General features: G+C 46.0%; 1 protein-coding gene across 5 annotated transcripts in view; it reads left to right on the top strand.

Moving 5' to 3' along the window:
* Dhx35 (DEAH-box helicase 35) overlaps nucleotides 1-17,651 on the top strand; it is a 64,081-nt gene extending 46,430 nt beyond the window's left edge. For 4 of the 5 annotated variants that reach the window (XM_027421232.2, XM_027421234.2, XM_027421231.2 and 1 more), the window contains 8 exons: nucleotides 2,632-2,727; nucleotides 4,416-4,510; nucleotides 5,394-5,471; nucleotides 6,761-6,890; nucleotides 10,212-10,293; nucleotides 11,241-11,312; nucleotides 13,490-13,601; nucleotides 16,583-17,651. In XM_027421232.2, the coding sequence (XP_027277033.1) occupies nucleotides 2,632-2,727; nucleotides 4,416-4,510; nucleotides 5,394-5,471; nucleotides 6,761-6,890; nucleotides 10,212-10,293; nucleotides 11,241-11,312; nucleotides 13,490-13,601; nucleotides 16,583-16,627 (710 nt within the window). In that variant the 3' untranslated portion in view covers nucleotides 16,628-17,651. The remainder of the gene's footprint in view (nucleotides 1-2,631; nucleotides 2,728-4,415; nucleotides 4,511-5,393; nucleotides 5,472-6,760; nucleotides 6,891-10,211; nucleotides 10,294-11,240; nucleotides 11,313-13,489; nucleotides 13,602-16,582) is intronic. The other variant, XM_027421233.2, reaches the window with a different exon arrangement.
* The last annotated feature ends 774 nt before the right edge of the window (nucleotides 17,652-18,425 follow it).

Here is an 18,425-nt window from a genome sequence, read left to right as displayed (position 1 = left end):
TGTCAAAGTGTTATATTATCTTCAGTACAATCCAATTTTAGAACATTTTCATCATTCCAAAAGGAAATTTATGTCTTTTAGTGTGCACTCTCCATTCCTGCCTTTCTTGGCTCCAGGCAACCACTAACCTGCTGTCTCTGTGGATTTGCCTGGTTTCAACATTGCTTAGAAATGGAATCTTGGGTTGTCTTTGGTGATTGGCTTCTTTCACTTAGCTCTTTCCAAGATTATCCATGTATCTATCACCTGCAGCAAGTATCAGTGTAGCATCTATTCCAGTGTATGGACATACCATATAGTGATTTTTTTTCCCCCTATTCATTAGCTGGTGGGTATTGTGAGTTGTGTCTTTTTGATCAGTATAAATAATGCTGCCATGAACATCGGCATGTGAGCTTTCTTTCTTTCTTTCTTTCTTTCTTTCTTTCTTTCTTTCTTTCTTTCTTTCTTTTTTTGGTTTTTTTCAAGACAGGGTTTCTCTGTATTGTGTTTTGGAGCCTGTTCTGTAGACCAGACTGGCCTCGAACTCACAAAGATCTGCCTGCCTCTGCCTCCTGAGTGCTGGGATTAAAGGCGTGCACCACCAACTCCTGGCAGCATGTGAGTTTTCGATGGACATCCCTCCACCACTTTCTCTACAGTGTTGCTAACACTTGTTATTGTCTGTCTTTTTGAATCACAGCTGACCTAGTAGATATGAAATGGTATCTGGTAGTTTTGAATTGCATGTCTCCGATATGCAATTGGTATTGAGAACCTTTCAATATGGTATTGAGAACCTTCTTGCTTGTTAGCAAGTCAGTTTGTAAGACTAGTGTCTCTAGTGCCTCTGTATCCATGGGGATTTCCTTCCTGGACCTCTTTCAGATACCAGAAATCTAGGGATACTCAAGTCTTGTGTAAAATGATGTGGTATTTGTACATACCCCATATATCTTTCCATATACTTAAAACTTTCTCTAGGTTGCTTATAAGTACTATGATGTACATACCCTGTCAGTGTTTATTCTACTGAATTGTTTAGGGGACCATGACAGTAGAAGAGTCTGTGTGTGATTGTTCAGACAGTTGTTTTTCTCAAATATTTCCAACAGTGATTGGTTGAATATAAGGGTTTAGAATCAGACATGGAGATTGACTGTATAGTGCTCATCAGTATGCCAGTTCAGCTTGCTTGCTGATGTGTGTTTGTGCTGTCTTTTTATTACTGAGTTGGAGTTCTTTACATGTTCTGATTGCAGATCTCCTGTGTCATTGTAAATACTTTCCTCGGTTTCTTGGAGGTGTCCTGCGTATTTTGACTGTGTCACTTGTTTTCCTCAGCTTTTCTTTGTCCTCATGTCTAAGGACATACTGCTGTGGGGCTGGGATCTTAGCTCAGTTGTAGAATGTGTGCACGGTATGTTGGAGACCTTGAGTGCATCAACTAGTATTCCAAGCACCAGCCAGACAACCAAACGGAAATGCCATTACTGACCCTCCTTGTGTTTTACTTATAAGTTTTAGCTCTTGTACTTGTCTGTGATCTGCTCTGGCCGAGTGTGTGTGTGTGTGTGTGTGTGTGTGTGTGTGTGTCTGTGTCTGTGTCTGTGTCTGTGTGTGTGTGTGTGTTAGGGGTCCATTTTCATTTATTATATTTAACTTCTTTCTCTGTGAAGGAATGGTCAGTTGTGACTTTAAAAGCTCTCCACTGATATGAAAGGTCTTCAACTTGGGTGACAAACATTAGCCCAGAGTGTGAGTCTTGTTAGGTTTTTGTCCCTAGCTCTCAGTATATAATGGGCTGTATATACTGAGGAGTAGAGAATGCTGATTGTGTGCCATTTGTCCTTTGGAAGGGTTGTTCTCAAAGTAGAACAGTGCAGACTGTCCTCACCAATATAAACACTCTAGAGAGTATGGGGGATGTCCCAGTTTCAAAAAAGACAATTACATTGAATCAGAAAGGACATAACTTTTCTGGCACATTCAAAGCTTTTGGAGCAGCTATTTTGATGGGTGAAATGGTCATCTGTATCTTGGGATCCTGTGCCTGATAACTGGGGATTGGCAGAGAGGCCTGTGGGGAAGGTTGTGGGGGAAGAATGGAGGACTCTGTCTAGTTCATGCCAGGGCCAGGATTCCGATTCAGAGTGCCAGCCTTGCTCATGTGATATGAGCAGAACAGGATTTTGAGGCACTGTCTTAGAATATTTGTGGCAAGTCAGGTCTCAGCTATGGAGTAAGATGCAGAAGGTGAGAAAGTAGGGCCCATGTCATGGGGCCTGGGGGAGAGTAATGAGGAGGCGGTGATCGGCGGCATCAGTTGCTGCTGAGGCGGACAGAGACCAGGTCTGTGCTCCCAGCTGGCAGCCCCTGCAGAGCGTGGTTTCTGTGGAGCATCCTGTGGCATGAAGAGAGAGGGAGCGGGAGGAAGTGCAGGCTGCCGCCTGTAATGAAGTCCTCGAACAGAGTTTGTTAGAAGCAGCAGCTTTTAAAAGGGCTCTGAGCTCAGTGTGACTCTTCTCTTTTAATGTAACGGCGTGTGTCAGGCTGGGCTTAGTAGCGGTGAGTCATCTTTTATTCTCACAACTACCATTCCTCTTCTAGCATAGTGGTACATGCCTTCTGATTCTTCCATTCTTCTGACAGGCCTGGACAAAGACTGTCGCCTAACTGAGCCACTCGGCATGAGAATCGCAGAGTTTCCTCTGAACCCCATGTTTGCCAAGATGCTGTTGGAATCAGGTAGGTGGAGCCTGACAGCTCCTTTTGACTTTATTTCCTTTCCAAAGAACTCATTTCCCTGAATTCTGTGTATCAAAGAAAGAGGCACCGATTTGGTTTGAGAAGTGACAAAAGCAATAAAGTATTTGTTTTTGACTAACGATGAAACCTGTGTTTTTAAGACATGGTGTAATGTTTGATACTCACATAGTGGAAAGCTTGTGTCCAGGTAATTAGCCCATCATTACATTTTGGACTTTCTTTTAGCAATTTGAACATATCAGTTTCTCATAGCAATTTGATCATGATGTGGTTAGCATAGTGCCGGATCACTAAAACTCACTCCTCCTGAAACTGTGTTCCTTAAGCAACATTTCCAATCTTCATCACTTCTCACCCTGTTCCCTGTATAACTAAAGCATACAGTGTGTGCCCTGTGCCTGGCATACTTCACTGGACCTAACATGTTCCACTGCCATTTAAATGGTCTTAAATGATGAAATTTCCTTTCTTTTTCCTTTCCTTCTTTTTTTTTATTTTTAAGATTGTGTAGTGAGTAAGTATCCCATTGTATGTATCGTGTTGTCTCTCCATTCCTCTGCTACTTCTGCATTTTTGTTCGCTGCAATGGACACCAGTGTGGTTTTCCTTCCACATACCAGTTTCAGTTCTTTTGGGTATACACAGAAGCAAGGTTGCTGGATCATGTGGCTATTCTGTTTTAGGTTTCTGAGGAACATCCATGTATTTTCCAGCATGGCTGTGCTAACTTTAACTGTCTTAGAAATCATCACACCGTGAGCCACAGTGGCTGTGTGACTTTACATTCCAGTTTCTCTGCATATTTTTGTGAGGATGTGACTTAGGGCATTATCTGTTTCTTTAGTTACAAACATCTTGGTAGTATAGAAGCTATCTCCCTGAGCCTGGGAAAGCTCCTATTAATATCAAGTGGCAGTTTATGAAAGCACGTTTCAAAGGCAGCATGGTGAAAGTTAGCTCTGAGAGGCTTGCTTTCCCTGAGAGACAGATTCTAAGTGCAGCTAGAGCAGACTCCACTGTTTCAGGCAGGGAGCAGTGGGAGCCAGGCAGGAGTGCAGTTTGCTTTGTCTAGTGTCCTGGGTGATGAACTGTTGCAAAATCTGTTCTCGGGGCAGCAGCAGCTCAGGATGCTGTCCTGGTCACCTTGTGCTGCAGGCTTGTGCCCAGAGCTGAGGAGTACTTGGGAGAGGCAGGCCACCCCATAAATGGGCCAGGAGTGGAAAGACAGTAGGAGGAACACAGCCCCTACACAGCCTCCCCTTTTCCCGGTATGCTTATACCTCAACTCCAGCTGTCCACAGAGAGGACAGGGAGCAGGCATGCCTCTGACCTGTCCTTGGTGTCAGGCCAGTGTGACCTCACCCTGGCTGGCATCAAGAGCCCTCAGCCTTAGCGCTGCAGGGAAGTATACTTAGTTTGGACACATGGGGCCATTCCTGGCATGGTAAGTACTTATATGCTAGGGACTTGAAACAAGAGCTATAAAATATGATCTTATTTTACATTTTACAGCACAGTCCAAGGAAAGCATTGGGAAATGCCCTTCACTCCTTGTTGCTACATTGTCTGTTTGCGGACACACCCTTTGTATTCTAGGGAACTTCAGCTATTCTCAGTAGGTCCTGAGCATTGCCACCATGTTTGCAAACATAACCTTTGTATTCTAGGGAACTTTGGCTGTTCTCAGGAGGTCCTGAGCATCGCTGCCATGATGCAGATCCAGAATGTCTTTGTGTTCCCCTCAAACCAGAAGTCTCAGGCAGTAAGTCCAGCTTTTCCCGAGCTCCTCACACTGCTCTCTTGCACGTTTCTGTCAGAGCTTACCTAGAAAGTGCTGCAGACAGTTGAGTGATCCTAGATTGCAGCTGAGTGAGTATGCTGTGTATGGTGGGAAGATTTCACAAACATGGTTATATACCTTCTTGTACACTGTGGGGATCGATTCTATCACCTACACCCCAGTGGTTTGTCAGTTGTCCCTTTAGTTAACCTTTTCAGCTCCTGCCGCATGAGGTGACTCAGTAAGAGTGAAAGTGTAAAACCCTGTGTCTAACATGGCAGTTTCTCTTCCCAAGCTCTTCCCTGCCCCCATGTGCTTCTTACCTCTAATACATTATGAGTTTTGCTTATTTATTTAGTTTCATGCCTTCTTCCACCAATGTTTGTTCATTATTGCATCCAGATGCTTAGAACAGGGCTTGATTGACAGTGGTATTTGATAAAATTCTATTGTGGGTGAGGGAGGGAAAGGAAGGAAGGAAGGAAGGAAGGAAGGAAGGAAGGAAGGAAGGAAGGAAGGAAGGAAGGAAGAAAGGGGAAGGGGAAAGAAGGAAGCAGGCAGGGAGGCAGTTTGATTATGTGGCATTGGTTCAAGGATAAAGTTCTGAAGTAAATGATTTGTCTTTGCCATATGTATTGTATCTGCTGTCCCTCAACCCCAGGGAGTCAGTGACATTATTCAGTGTCTTTGCCACAGAAAGAGGAATTCAAGGATGGAGCGAGTCTGAAGGGAGCCTAAGAGAGGGTGGTGAACAGGTTGTAGGACATGCGGACGTCAAGCTGCCAGCCCTCCTTGGGTGTACCATGTCTCCCAGCACAAGAGGCTCATGGGAATCAACTTCTAAATGGAACTTTATCCTTTACAGACTCGAGTGCACCGGAAATTTGCTGTGGAGGAGGGTGATCATCTTACCATGCTTAATGTGTACGAAGCATTTATCAAAGTAAGCACGGCCACACTGGGGGCGGGGCCCACCACTCACACACCTACTCTAACAAGCTATGAGCAAGATCAGAAGTTAGTTCATAAACACCTGGCCGGGAGCCCCCTCTGTTTTCCAGTTAGGTAGACTGCCAGCCTCCCACTGGAGAGACCAGTGTTTCTAGAAAGGCTAAGGGATATTTCCTATTGTTTGGTTATGTGCTACACTTGAGGCTGGCTGACAGCTCAACCTCCCAGTGTCCACATGCACTGTACAAGAGAAGAAGGGCACCATTTGAATGGGAGTTCTCCCAGAGTGGACAGAGAACCACGACTGTGTGGGTTGAATCTTGAAAGGCATCCCAGCTTCAACGGGAACATGTTCAATGAGGCTTGTGTGTATCTACATACCCTCCTACTGGTTAGCCATAGGCAGTGCTAATCTCCATTCTGAGTATTCTGAGAGCCATTAATAGAACTTAAAATTCTCACTTAAAAGCTAAACAGCAATACAAACTTTTAAAAGAAGGGGATAATAGTTTATAATTTCAGTAATTTAACATATTTTAAAAAGAGAAATACCTAAGTTTTGTTTTACCAGGGATTTAGGGATGGTTACTCAATAAGTGAGATACAGGTGACGGTCGTTACAATTCAGGATACAGGTACAGTGCACATCACAAGATGAACCCTTACCCCAGAAGGGTGCATCCATAGGTCTGCACTGGATTATTCTTGGGTTGCCTTCTGAAAAAAATCCTGTGTGGGTTACATTTTCAAATGTCATTATGTTAAAAATTTATTTGAAAACTTTCCTCCCTGGCTTAAAATGTAATTTTAGAGGTATATTTCCTTTGCAAAAACTTAACACGTGATGTAATGGTTGTACTCAAGAATATAGAAAATTAGGCAGTGCTGGTAGAACAAGCCCCACTTTGAGGACAGATAGGACTTTGAAAATGGTTTCTGCACATTGTGTTTGTTCCCATAGTTAGTAAAGAGATAAGCTGAAACCCATGGAGGGGGAAAGTTAATAGACTTACCAGAGCCAAGGGGAGGCGGGGCTGACCTCCTGTAGTGAATTTAGATTGACCTGTACTTGTCTTTCAGTTCTCCTTAGCTTGCTAGTGTGAAGAGTGGGGCTGTGGGGCAAGAGTAGGCTTGCTTGGTTGTCACCATCTGCTTCAGAGATGGGGTTGGCAGGTCTCATCAAACCAGCAAGTGGGGAAGAGAAAGTAACCCTGCTGATGGTATTGGGTATTGCTGGGCTGTCTGACTTGGCAAATGTCTCCTCTCGTGGCCCTTCTGCAGCACAACAAGAGCTCACAGTGGTGTCAGGAGCATTTCCTGAATTACAAGGGTCTTGTCAGAGCTGCCACTGTGAGAGAACAGTTGAAAAAGCTCCTCGTCAAGTTCCAGGTACCCAAGATGTCCAGTGAAGGTGGGTGTGGCTTGTCCCTGCCTGTGACTTCCCCGTCTGCATGCACAGTTTTAATTCTTCAAGTTCTTATGCTGGGCTGATAATAAGGCCGTGTACCCATAGCTAGTTCCACATTGTCTGCACCCATTCATTGGTAATGTAAGGCTGGGTGTCTTTGTGGGTAGATCCATTTTTGATTCCATGAGCTGTTACCTCCTCCCCAGATTTCTAAAGCTTCTAAAAATGCCTAAAGATTGTTAACTTCCACATCCAATATAATGATAGTTGTTGTAAAAATTTACAATTTTTGAGGTAGTATTTCATGTAGCATGCTGACCTCAGACATACTATAGCTAAAGATGACCTTGAACTTCTGGTCCTCCTGCCCCTGAAAGTGCTGGGATTGTGTGTGTGTGTGTGTGTGTGTGTTGTGTGTGTGTGTGCGTGTGTGTGTGTGTGTGTGTGTGTGTGTGTGTGTGTGTGTGTGTGTGTGTTGGGTGGGTACAGAGTTAGATCTTTTCTTCTACTGTGTTTTGAACTCAGGTATAAGGCTTGTCTGTAATGACCTTTACCTGCTGAGCCATCTCGACAACTCCAAAATGTTACTGTAAACAGATGAAATTCGTAGATATTACATGAAAATTACATTTTCTTTTCAGATGCAGGTGTTATTAAAGTAGATACCATGAGTTTAGCTTAGGCATTCACCAAGGGTAAGGCAGAACGTGGCTATACAAGGTGTCCTGGCTTGTAGCAGTGATTGTGGTGGCCATTTGTGGAGTCCACAGTAGGTTGCACCATGCTGGGGTCTCTGCATTCTCTTTGTCTCCCACTGTATGAGGTGCAGTTGATGGTGTCCTTAGTTTACAGAGGAACCAGGAGGACCTGGGAGGAGTCACAGGATCTTCAGGATGACACAGCTTGTGGCCAGCAGAGTCAAAGACCCAGGATCCAGCTTGTAGGAAGTGGCACACTGAGTTCATTTAGCAGCAGTCTTGAAGCCTGACAGTGTCTGCTAGGCCGGGCGGCATTCTGAGTGTGTTGTGTGTTAATTCCCATCATGCTGTCTGCACTCTGGGAGACATATGCTGCTTTTATCCCATGTATAGAGGGAAAAGAGTGAGCCCAGAAGGCTAAGGGAAGCCTGTTAGAGTCAGGGCCCAGGAAGTTCTGTTTGGCTTTTACACTAATAACAAATGATTGAAAATGACAAAAGCGTGGTTCACTGAGAGCCCAGCGTAGAGAAGAGTGGTATCTCGGATAGACTGTAATGTTAGGCTGTTGGCACTGGTGGAAGTGACAATGTATACACGTTTAAGTAACCATGGATGTCAGTGGTAAGTGGCAGAAATAAGTGCAGGGAAGGAGAAATCTACATGAGCTTCCCCAAGGTGCCATGTCGATGTCATGGGCTGTAACAGGACACTTCCAAGGGCTATCAGCAGGAGTGCATCTGCCAGGGTCCTGTTGCCTGGCAGATAAGTGACAGCCTCACCTCGGCATCTGTGTCTTCACCTGTCATTATCACCCACTGCCCAGGGGGAGGGGTATGTTGAATTAAAATTCTTCCTAATAAGAGGAATGGAGTGCTGAGGAGTGCTGAGGAGTGATTTTATGAAGCTGAGTTTTTTAGGGTCACAAACCATTATTACTCAAATTTCTACTTTTAATGAAATAACCCTGGGAACAAAGCTTGTCGTATAATGGGGATTCTGACCAGCTGGAGAGGGGGCTGCATCTGGATGGGTGGCGGATAGAATGCAGGCTTCAGGTTTAGCATCTCTGCTGGGAACAGTAACGACACTCAGAACAAGCAATTGGATGTAAATTATAGTACATTTAGGGGTTAGAGAGTAGTGAAATGTATTCCAGCTGTTATGCAATTAAAAATTAAGTTAGTATAGAATGACTTTATTGAGCCTGTTAGGTAGGTAAACAAAGGGTTAGAATATAAAATTCACCAAAAATAATAAAACACACAAATAGTAATTTAATTTATTAAAAAGAAAAGAATGTAGCCTAGTCCCCTCCCCCTTTTGCCAAAACCTTCACTAAGATGATTTTTTTTTTTTAAATATTGTTGAGAGCTCTGTAAAGCTACTGCCTGTAGGGACCTGTTTGCCCATGTACTGTAATTCATCAGAGCTAAGATATGTCCCATAGTTATTTTATGTTTTACTAAGAAAAGAATGGCTGCTGCTGTAATTGTGTCTTGACTTGAGTGAGTTAAAATGGCTTAGAATTGATGAAATAGGGGCTATCTTCAGCCATTAAAACATGATTATCCCCTGCCTGGTAGTTTAGAATTCGTCTCATGGCAGTGAGCTAGTAAATGAAGATGCTTTATTCATGAAAGATGTGTTTGCTGTAACAATAGAAATGTCAGTTAAGAAGGGACAGAATGTTTGGAAGTGGTGGAGAATTGCAAGCTAGCTGACAACCAGTGTGCTTTCACAGTTGTGTCTTAGGGGGAAAAAGCAGTTTCCACAGTGCTGCGAGCTCACTGGTGGGTCTTTGAAGAAGCTGTCTCGGGTCCGAGCCTCTTTGGCCTGGGGTTGTTTGGAGAGGCCCTAGTTAATGGGGGCAGGCTTACCTTTTCTTAGCAGCTGCTGGGCAGATGCCACCTCAGATGCTGGGCAGTTGTCAGACATGGGAGCACAGGGCTGAGTGTGCTCAGACATGGTTTTGTTAGACCCCCGAAAACTCAAGTATCCGGGGTCCCAGGCCACGTTCTTGGTCACCCCAATCACCAGGCGGATTCAAGAGCTTGCTGCAAACTGCACGAGGCTTTATTGTAATTTAACGAGCTAACCCCATGTTAGCTCAGGTCTTTCACCCACCCGCCATGGCGGATGGCCAGAAAAAGATGGTTTGAAACCGCTGCGCATTGATCTTTATAGGGCAGCGTAAGGGGAGTGTCTAGGGGTACGCACAGGCTCACGATTGGTGTGCCTCCAGGCTTGGAGGGCTTGCCCTGTGTTGATTGGTCAACTGGTTGTTATGGCCCATAGGCCCTCCCAGGGTGGTTGCTATGCTCTCTGCGTCATTGCTGTGCGCTTGTCCTTAAAGTACACCCAGAGCCATAAAGCATAGCGCTACCTGCTAGCTTCTGATTGGCTCCTTGTCACGAGACAGGCATCTGACTTTCTAGTGTCTGGGACAAGGTCATAGAAGCACGTGTTCGGCTGTTATGGCTGCCAAAAGGGAAGCTGGTTCCTTCAGTTTCAGGTGCCCAGGGCAGCTGGGGAGGGGCTGGGTCTGGATTCTGCATCTTAGCCCAGGGTGTGGAACCTCTGGCCAGGGTGCAGGGTCTCACCAGCCTTCTGTTGCTGCCTTGTGTAGGTGATCCGGATCCTGTCCTGAGGTGCATCGTGTCGGGATTCTTCGCGAACGCAGCGCGGTTTCACTCCTCTGGAGCATATAGGTAAAGAGACTGAAGCCCTTGGTGAAGGAGACAGAAAGCTGGGCAGAGATCAAAATCAAGCAACTTTTACCTGACCTCAGGCCTCCTTTTAAAACCGAGTGGGGTCTACTATCTAGCTTTCTGCAGATTTTCTCTGCTGTCTGGGAGAGTCCTAACACCCAGTGCATCTGTGCAAGTGACATGGGTTTAGGGTTACAGTGACATACCTGCATGCCAGAGGAACTATTAACAGTGGTGTGTTCTAGAGAAGCTGCTTTCCTCAATGGGCTGTTGATTGTGTCCTCAAATTCTATAAGTCACAGACAGGCACATGGGGCTGCATTTGTGTCTTTGGAGCCTTCAGTTGTTTCTTCACTGGTTACAGTGCTTCCGGCAGAAGCGTGTCATCAGTGTTTAACTGTGCAGCAGGAAGTCTGGGGAACCTTAGTTTCTGTTGGGATGGGATTGTTTGAAAGGAACCTGTAGAAGGTAGACATCATCATAAATGTGCATAGAACATTCTCTTCCTGTGTGCTGTGGTTTGTCCTGTGTGTCCACAGTTGCTTCCCCCCTCCCCCCAATTCTGGGATTAAGTCCAGGGCCTTGTAGTGGCTGGCTGGACAAGCACTGTACTGCTGAGCTAACCCCACACCTTCTCATTTAGAAAGAGAAGGGTCTTGCTCAGTTGCCCACGTTGCCCCCTACCTTCTGACCCAGGATCCCGGGTAGCTGGAATTCAGCTGTGCCTCACCATGCCCAGGCCCCATCCTTCTCTTGCCTGATTCATTCTTGATTCCTCGGGGTAGTGATGGTGGAGCTGTGTTGAGAGAGTAATGTCTTCCTTGTGGTCCGGGTGAAATTCAATCTACATGTACGGGGGGGGGGGGGGTATATTAACACATTTGTGGAAAATGTTACAAGTCCTCTTGCATACAGTGTGCTTCATTGTATTGCATTGTGTCTCATAGGACCATCCGTGACGACCATGAGCTGCACATCCACCCTGCGTCAGTCCTCTATGCAGAGAAGCCACCCCGCTGGTAAGCCCCTCACTGCTGAGCTTGGCCCTGCACTTTCTTGCTCATGTCTGGGTCCCAGGGTCCAGCCTGGGCTTGTAATACAGGTCTTCTGTTTCCTATGTTGACTTTGGTTGCCAGGATTTCTGTTCTTATCAGGGATCCCCTAAAGGTAGACAGTCCTCCATTTACTACCCAGCTTCCTTGTACTATACTCAATAAAATAGTCCTAAAAAAAAAAAAAAAAAACCTCCTTAAACCGGGTGTTGGTGGCGCACGCCTTTAATCCCAGCACTGGGGAGGCAGAGGCAGGCGGATCTCTGTGAGTTTGAGGCCAGCCTGGTCTACAAAGCTACACAGAGAAACCCTGTCTTGAGAAAATAAAAAATAAAAATGAAAAAAAAGTCTCCTGAAGCAAACTGCACTGTATCTTCTTACTCATCCTCCCAGCAGGTGTCCTCTGACCCCTGACTAAAGGCTTACTGTCCAAGGCCAGCATGCAGAGGGGACGTGGATCCCAGCAGGACTCTAGTACCAGGCAAACAGAGTGAACTCTGTAGGAGGCTTTCTGAAGGGCCTGCGGTATGCAGTGCTGCGGTTGGCACTGAAGGTGGCTTCTCGGAGAAGCTAATCCTTGCTCTGGGCTTGGTGACTGGCATTTTTAGGCAGGAAAGGACTCAAAAGACAGCTACACCTAGGAAATAGGGTGGCAAAGCTGTGGCAACGTGAAGGAAGCCCATGTCTGGGGAATGAGCAGTGAGCTGAGCAAGGTGACCAAAGAAAGGGCGGTTCCAGTCTGCAGTGCAGGCTGGGAAGGAAAGGCAAGTGCAGCAGTGGGAGACACCGCAGGTGTTTGTGTGGTGTTCTTCCAAGTCATGCTCACAGCTGTCTTCCCAGGCCAGTGCTAATTTGGACTTGTATTTTGTATTTATTTCCTGTTTCTAATTTATATTGTATTCTACAGAAATATGGATTGACAGAGGATTAGACATTTTAAAGACACTTCCTTGGCCCTTTACCAGTTGAAAGAACTAGGTCCTAGGGAAGACAGGAGCATGTGAAGAGAAGTTGAAAAGTAGCAGCGATGGGGTTGGAGCCTGGGAACACTGGTGTCAGGCACAGTGTACCCTGTTCTCTGGGCAGCAGCACCACCTGGAACCATGCTGGAAATGCAGGTTCTTGGGTGCCACCGGACCCTCCTGAATTAGATGCTAGGGTGGGGCCCACTGTTTAAATGCGTCCTGGTTGTGTTTCTGATGAGTATTTAAATTGACCACAGAATTAGATCATGCTGTAAGCAGTGAGGGGTAGAAGCTTCTTAGGTGGAGTGGACTCTAGTGCTGGGTTTATGGCTGTTTCTCTGCTGCCTGAGTATATAGAAGTACAGGAGGGAACCCAGACTTTAGTGTGTGTCCCTTTCCTCTCCCCATTCATCCCTAACCACCCCGTCCCCCTCCCATCATCTCTTCCTCTCCTCTCCCTGATTTCCCCTCCCCTCTTTCCTCCCTTCCTGTGTTGGGAGTGGACCAAGCTTTGAGCATGGTGAGCATTCCAGCCCCGCCCCTTCTTTCCATCAGCTGAGATTCATTTACTGGCATCTGAGAGACAAACTCCATGTGGCTTTTGTATTTATAGGTTTGTAGCTCTTAAGGATGCCCTGAGTTAATTCTTCCCATACTTGAGGAACTAGTGTTTACTCTATGAACTCCTGAAGTCCAAGGCTTAGAAAACATGTTCCTTGCTCTTTGGTTGTGTTTCCTCAACGCTAGATAAGTCTTTTTCCTTTTAAGACATAATTTATGACAGTGGAAGATGGGTTTTGACTGATGCATAGCCTGCATGCAAAATTACATTTAAAATACTTTGTCGCTCTGAAAGGTTCCTCTGTGTGTCTTTCTAGTCCCTTTCAGAACAATCAAGACTTTGAGTCTGTTTCTGTACTTTCTATTTAAGTCTTTAAGTTCTATTCAGAGCCCTGCAAATGCAGGCCACGATCTGGCAAGGTCCTCTGTGGACAGCTTGAGAGCCTTGGAAGTCATGTAGGATGTAGAGTTGTATCTGCTTAACACAGTGACTTACCGCTTGGGTCTGGAGACTGAGTGGGCTGCCACAGTCCTGTGTGTAGAGCCACACGCAGACAGTATATTCCTGGTGTGGTGAGAGCAGAGACGACTTGCCAGCATGTTTACTCTTTGTTTCAGGGTTATTTACAATGAAGTTATACAGACCTCCAAGTATTACATGCGAGATGTGACTGCCATAGAGTCGGCTTGGCTGCTGGAGCTGGCTCCGCACTTTTATCAACAAGGAACGGTAGGACTGGATGGAACCTGGCCCCAGGCAAAGAGCTGCCCCTTCCTAGTGTTGTTTCTGTGTGTTCTGTTCCTCAATACCCTAGATCACCTCCCCCACACACATTTCCCCATCCCTCCTCACACAGAGTACACAGGTAAGACCATTACCACATCCCCAGAACCTCCTAATAAAACCACTTTCATCACCTTCATAGGGAAGTACAGGTTAAAACAAATCCTGCAACTCCATAAGAAAAGGCCTCTCTGTGCAGACAACTGCATGCCCCTGCTGTCACAGCAGGGCATTTGCACTTTGGAACACAGATTGTGGTTTCTTCAGTTTTGCAAAATGGTCCGTTCATTGCCCCCCAAGTCCATGCGTCCTTCTAACATGACTTAATTGCAAGATGATTAATCATGTTTGGAAGACTGGCAGGTAAACTGGATCCATAGGCCTCCTGGCTGGATGTGGCCCACATACTGTCTAGTCTGTACTGTGCTTTAATTGTGTGGTAAATTAGCTAGTGTAATTATTTGTTTGTTGTGCTGGAAATTGAACCTAGGGTTTACTAATGAGTGTTTTCAAGCATGCTGCGTTGAAATTATTTTCTGTTAGTCCATTTTAGTCTTTGTTCCTTTTTTAAAACTTATTTTAATACTTTTCAATTAATGATTTTTTTAGTATTGTATTTTATTTCTTTGTGGCCTTTTACACCCTGGACTCTTTGTGGTTGATTTTGAATTAGTGTCATGCTGTTTAGTCATAATGTAAGATACCTACACCAGGGTCTTGCTTTATTACCAAGCATCCTTGTGCTACTGTTGGTCAGTATTTTATTTCTGCACCTATTTATACTTGGTAATATGTTATTATTTTTAAGCCATTAGTTGTCTCTTCAACACATTAAAAAGCAGAGCATTTCTGTTTCTCACTGTCATTCTGGGATCCCTACCTGAAGAACTAATTTCCTTTAGTGACCCCTTCCTTGTTTATTTGCAAGTGTATTGTTTCCTATTTTTATTTTTGAAGGATAATTTTTCTCTGCGTAATTCTATCTTGAATGTATTTTGTTGTTGTTTTTTCATTTTAACACTATAAAGAGTTTATTCTGTTGCCGGCCGGTGTGGAGTGTCTCTGAGACAGCTATCTTCAGGCCATCATGTGTACGAAGGGGGTCTTGTTTTACCCCTTTGTGGCTGCAGTCAGCAGGGGCTGAGCATGGATGCTGCTCTTGGTGACACTTTTGAGGAGCCACAGACCCATTCCGTGGGCTTGTTTACTTGCTTCACTCTTGGAGAATGATCTCTCCTCCTTTGTGAAGCTAAGGACGTTGTCCTCTGAACCGTAGCAGTATTTAATTCTTACATCAAAGAGCAAAAGTGGTTTAAACCATTACAGTTCTTCACATGTCCTGACATGGTATTTTAGCTAGAAACTAGATGAACTGTTGGGTGCCCAGTATGTCTCGGCTCTATTGGATTGAAGAGAAGTCACCTGGTCTAGAAAAACGTCTCTTCCATCTAAATCTCATCTGGAAACAGCAGCCTTCAGGAGGCCGAAGAAGTGGTTAGAAAGGCAGGCTGGGTGCGGAGAGCAGGCGTGCTGCAGGGGGCCTGTTACAGTAGCAGGAGGCTGCACTTGGGAGGCATCTGCACTGTCCTGGCTGTGAAGCTCTTGGAGAGAAGAATTGGCTGAGCTACTCTTCCTTTAGCTCAAAGTTAGTCTCTAGGTCAGACCCACAAAGTTAAGGGCAGATTGCTTCAGCATGTTGATGAAAATGACAAGGTTAGCATTGTATGTTTGTTGCTTCTCAGGATTTCTGCCATTTAGCCCGTCACCTGCACCATGATGAGACTGTTGGGGAGAGTGTGGCCTTTAGAAATCCCAGGACATCCTTGCTTCATGACAGGGGTCCCCAAAGCTCCTTCATGACAGCTTGGTGTCTCTTCTGATTAAGGTTCAAAGGTGGAGCCGTGTCTTCAGGGACTCTCCGGGTTCCCAGGTGCTGCCCATGCAGGGCAGGTTTGCTTCTTGGACATGATGCAGAGCCTCTGGGCTGTGCACAGCCTCCAGGCTGTTAGCTTGCTCCTTCTGGCGCCTCTGGTCGACTTTCCATTACTTGTTTTTCAGAGTTGCTTTCTGTCTGTAGAGGCCTGAGATGCTCAAAGTCAGCTTTGTTTATACTTGGCGTTCTTTCCAGCAAAGAACCAGAAATGGTTCGCAGGCGGGTGTTATTATCACCTATCCCTGCATTAGGCTACACATGTCCAGGATTAGTTTAGGGTCAGTTCTGGTGAAGAACAGAGAGGAAAGGATTCAGAGAAGCAGCAAGCCCACAGAGACTTGCCTCAGAGAAACCCTTTTGATCTAGGGAAAGCTCACTGTTTGAGGACCACATGCTTCTCTCAGGCACAAGTGTGTAGAAAGCCTGGACTCCGGCCATTTTCTTAGACCTGGGGCCTCCTGGTCTGTCAGCTCATGTCGTCATTGGTAGTGTTCTGTTTTCTTTCAGTGCTGGCAGTTGTCGGGGTGTTGGGAGGTCATGTTGGATGTGCTAGGACATGGGGTTTGGGCACTAACTAGGGCTGCACTCTTCTCTTGGGAAGAGCTCCTGAGTGCTAGCTTGTCTAGCGGAGGGGTCTGTGCCTTATTGGCTTATGTTATTGGTGGGTTGTCAGGTACCCTCAGTTGGCGAAGAGAGGGCCCTGATTAGAAGCTTATGTTCATACATTCTGCCTCAAGTCCATATTTGAGAATTTGTAGTAACTTGAGTTTGCCATAAAGTGTGTAAAGTATGTTTTATCCCTCAGTCCTGTCTGGTGACGCCCATGGTGATGTCAGGGAGCTTCTTGTGTTGTTTATACCTGGCCTCTTCTCCTGCAGACAGCTTTCCAAAGGGCCCAGCATTCCTTGGGACTGTGTGGGCCAGGTGGAGGATTTGACTGGAGTCTGCTTTTTTAGTTTCACCATCCCCATTGGTGTTTCCTCTTCTCTTGCAGCACCTGTCCCTGAAAGCCAAAAGGGCCAAGGTCCAGGACCAGTGAGTGGCGCTCAGCAGGTGGCTGCAGGGATGGTTTGGCATCCTTCCTGCCTTCGAGTTGTTTCTGGAACCAGCTCAGGTGGAACAGGCAGTCACTGTGGTGTGGGCTGCATCCTGGGCATTAACCCTCTCTTCCTGCTCCCATCAGCATTTGCCATCATCACTGGGACCCTGGAGGAGTCTGAACATGGCCAGTGTTCCGCTGCACTGCACTTAGGCGTGCTCAGAGCTCAGTCCTCGCTCTCAGTAGCCAGCATGCTTCTCCAGCAGTACAGTCCTGGCCCCGCTCTGTGGTGAGGAGAAGAGTGAACCACGGAAAGCTGAAGGCCTGTGTGTGGACAGGGCTCTCTGGGCTTCCTGAGTTTGCCTGCTGTGCCTGTGGTTGTTGACTGCTGAGGTCCCTGGTCTATCAGGCACGGGACCCCCAAACCAAGCAGCTTCTTCCTTTCCTCTGTCCATGTCCCTGCTTATCTGCAGCAGGAGACTTAGTGCCATGATGGTGGGCCATGCAGGACTCAAAGCCCCCATCATTCTTAGCCACTTCCTTTGCAAGTGGGCTTAGCATTCTCTCAGAGCACGATGACACATTCTGGTGCCAGTATCTGGGCGCCAGATAAAGTTCATCAACCTTGACCCCACGGGACTCCTCTTTAACAGGAATTCACTACAGTTTATATGCCCTAAACTTGTGTAGCTCAGGAATATAACTCTTGTATATTTATCTTTATTTGTTTGCTTGCATTCTTGCAAGAACACGGGCAGCTCCCCCAGGCACTGTTCACACTGCACCTGGGCCGCTTTGCTGCGAGAGTGATGGCACTTCAGCACACGGCAAGACAGACTCCTCCCCTTACTGTTTTAATGATGTTTATTTTAAAAGCGTAGCTTAAAGGTTTATTTTTGTACTGGTTTTAGTTTGAATGTGCCACTTTTGGCGCCAAACCTATGTCATTTTTATTTCCATTTTATAAATGTGTAAATAGCAGTGGTAAGTTGTTAATCATAATAAATCTTTCTACCTGAGGGAACCTGTTTCTCCCGTCTGTGTGTCTTGTGGTCTGTATTTTAAGATGATCCAGTTCGTTATTCCAGGTGAGGCCTGAGAGTGGCTGGGGCTTGGGTGCACATTGACCAGACCCCATAGTGTACTCTGTGCTGGATGCTCTCAGACCTTATTAGAGCAAAGCATGGGACATTGTTTAGAAGAAGATCTGAAGATCTTGTCAGCTGGGGTCTGCCTGCTGTTTTATTATTGTTTTTATTGGTGTGTGGGGGCAAACCATAGTGTGCATGTGGACACATCCAGAAGTCAGAGGTTAACCTCAGGTGTTACTTCCTAGATACAGCCCACCTTATTTTTGACACAAACTGTCTCCCTGGGACCTGGGGCCTGGGGTTCACTCGTTCAGTTAGACTGGCTGCCAGGGAGCTCCAGGGCTCCCCCTCTCTGCCTCCTCAGGGTTAGGATCACAAGTGTGCACTGTCACACCTAGCGTGTACACGGTCTTGTGGAATCGAGCTCAGATCCTTGTGCTTGTATGGCAAGCACTTGTCAGTAGATCCATCTCTAGCTCCTTTCTGGTATTTGTTATTCTAAAGGCTTTTTATTTTTATTTTTATCTCATATGTTTTTGTCTGTGTGTGTATCTACAAATGTGCATGGCTGACGACCACAGAGTTCAGAAGAGGGTGCCCGATCCATTGGAACTGATGGCTGGGAACTGGCACGTGGGTGCTGGCAACTGGGCTGGGGTCCTCTGCAAGAGCAGCAAGTGTTCTTAAAGCCTGATAGTTTTTAAAGG

The sequence above is a fragment of the Cricetulus griseus genome, chromosome 6, assembly GCF_003668045.3.
Source record: "Cricetulus griseus strain 17A/GY chromosome 6, alternate assembly CriGri-PICRH-1.0, whole genome shotgun sequence".
Taxonomy (NCBI): domain Eukaryota; kingdom Metazoa; phylum Chordata; class Mammalia; order Rodentia; family Cricetidae; genus Cricetulus; species Cricetulus griseus.
This window is presented reverse-complemented; position numbering and strand designations above follow the sequence as displayed.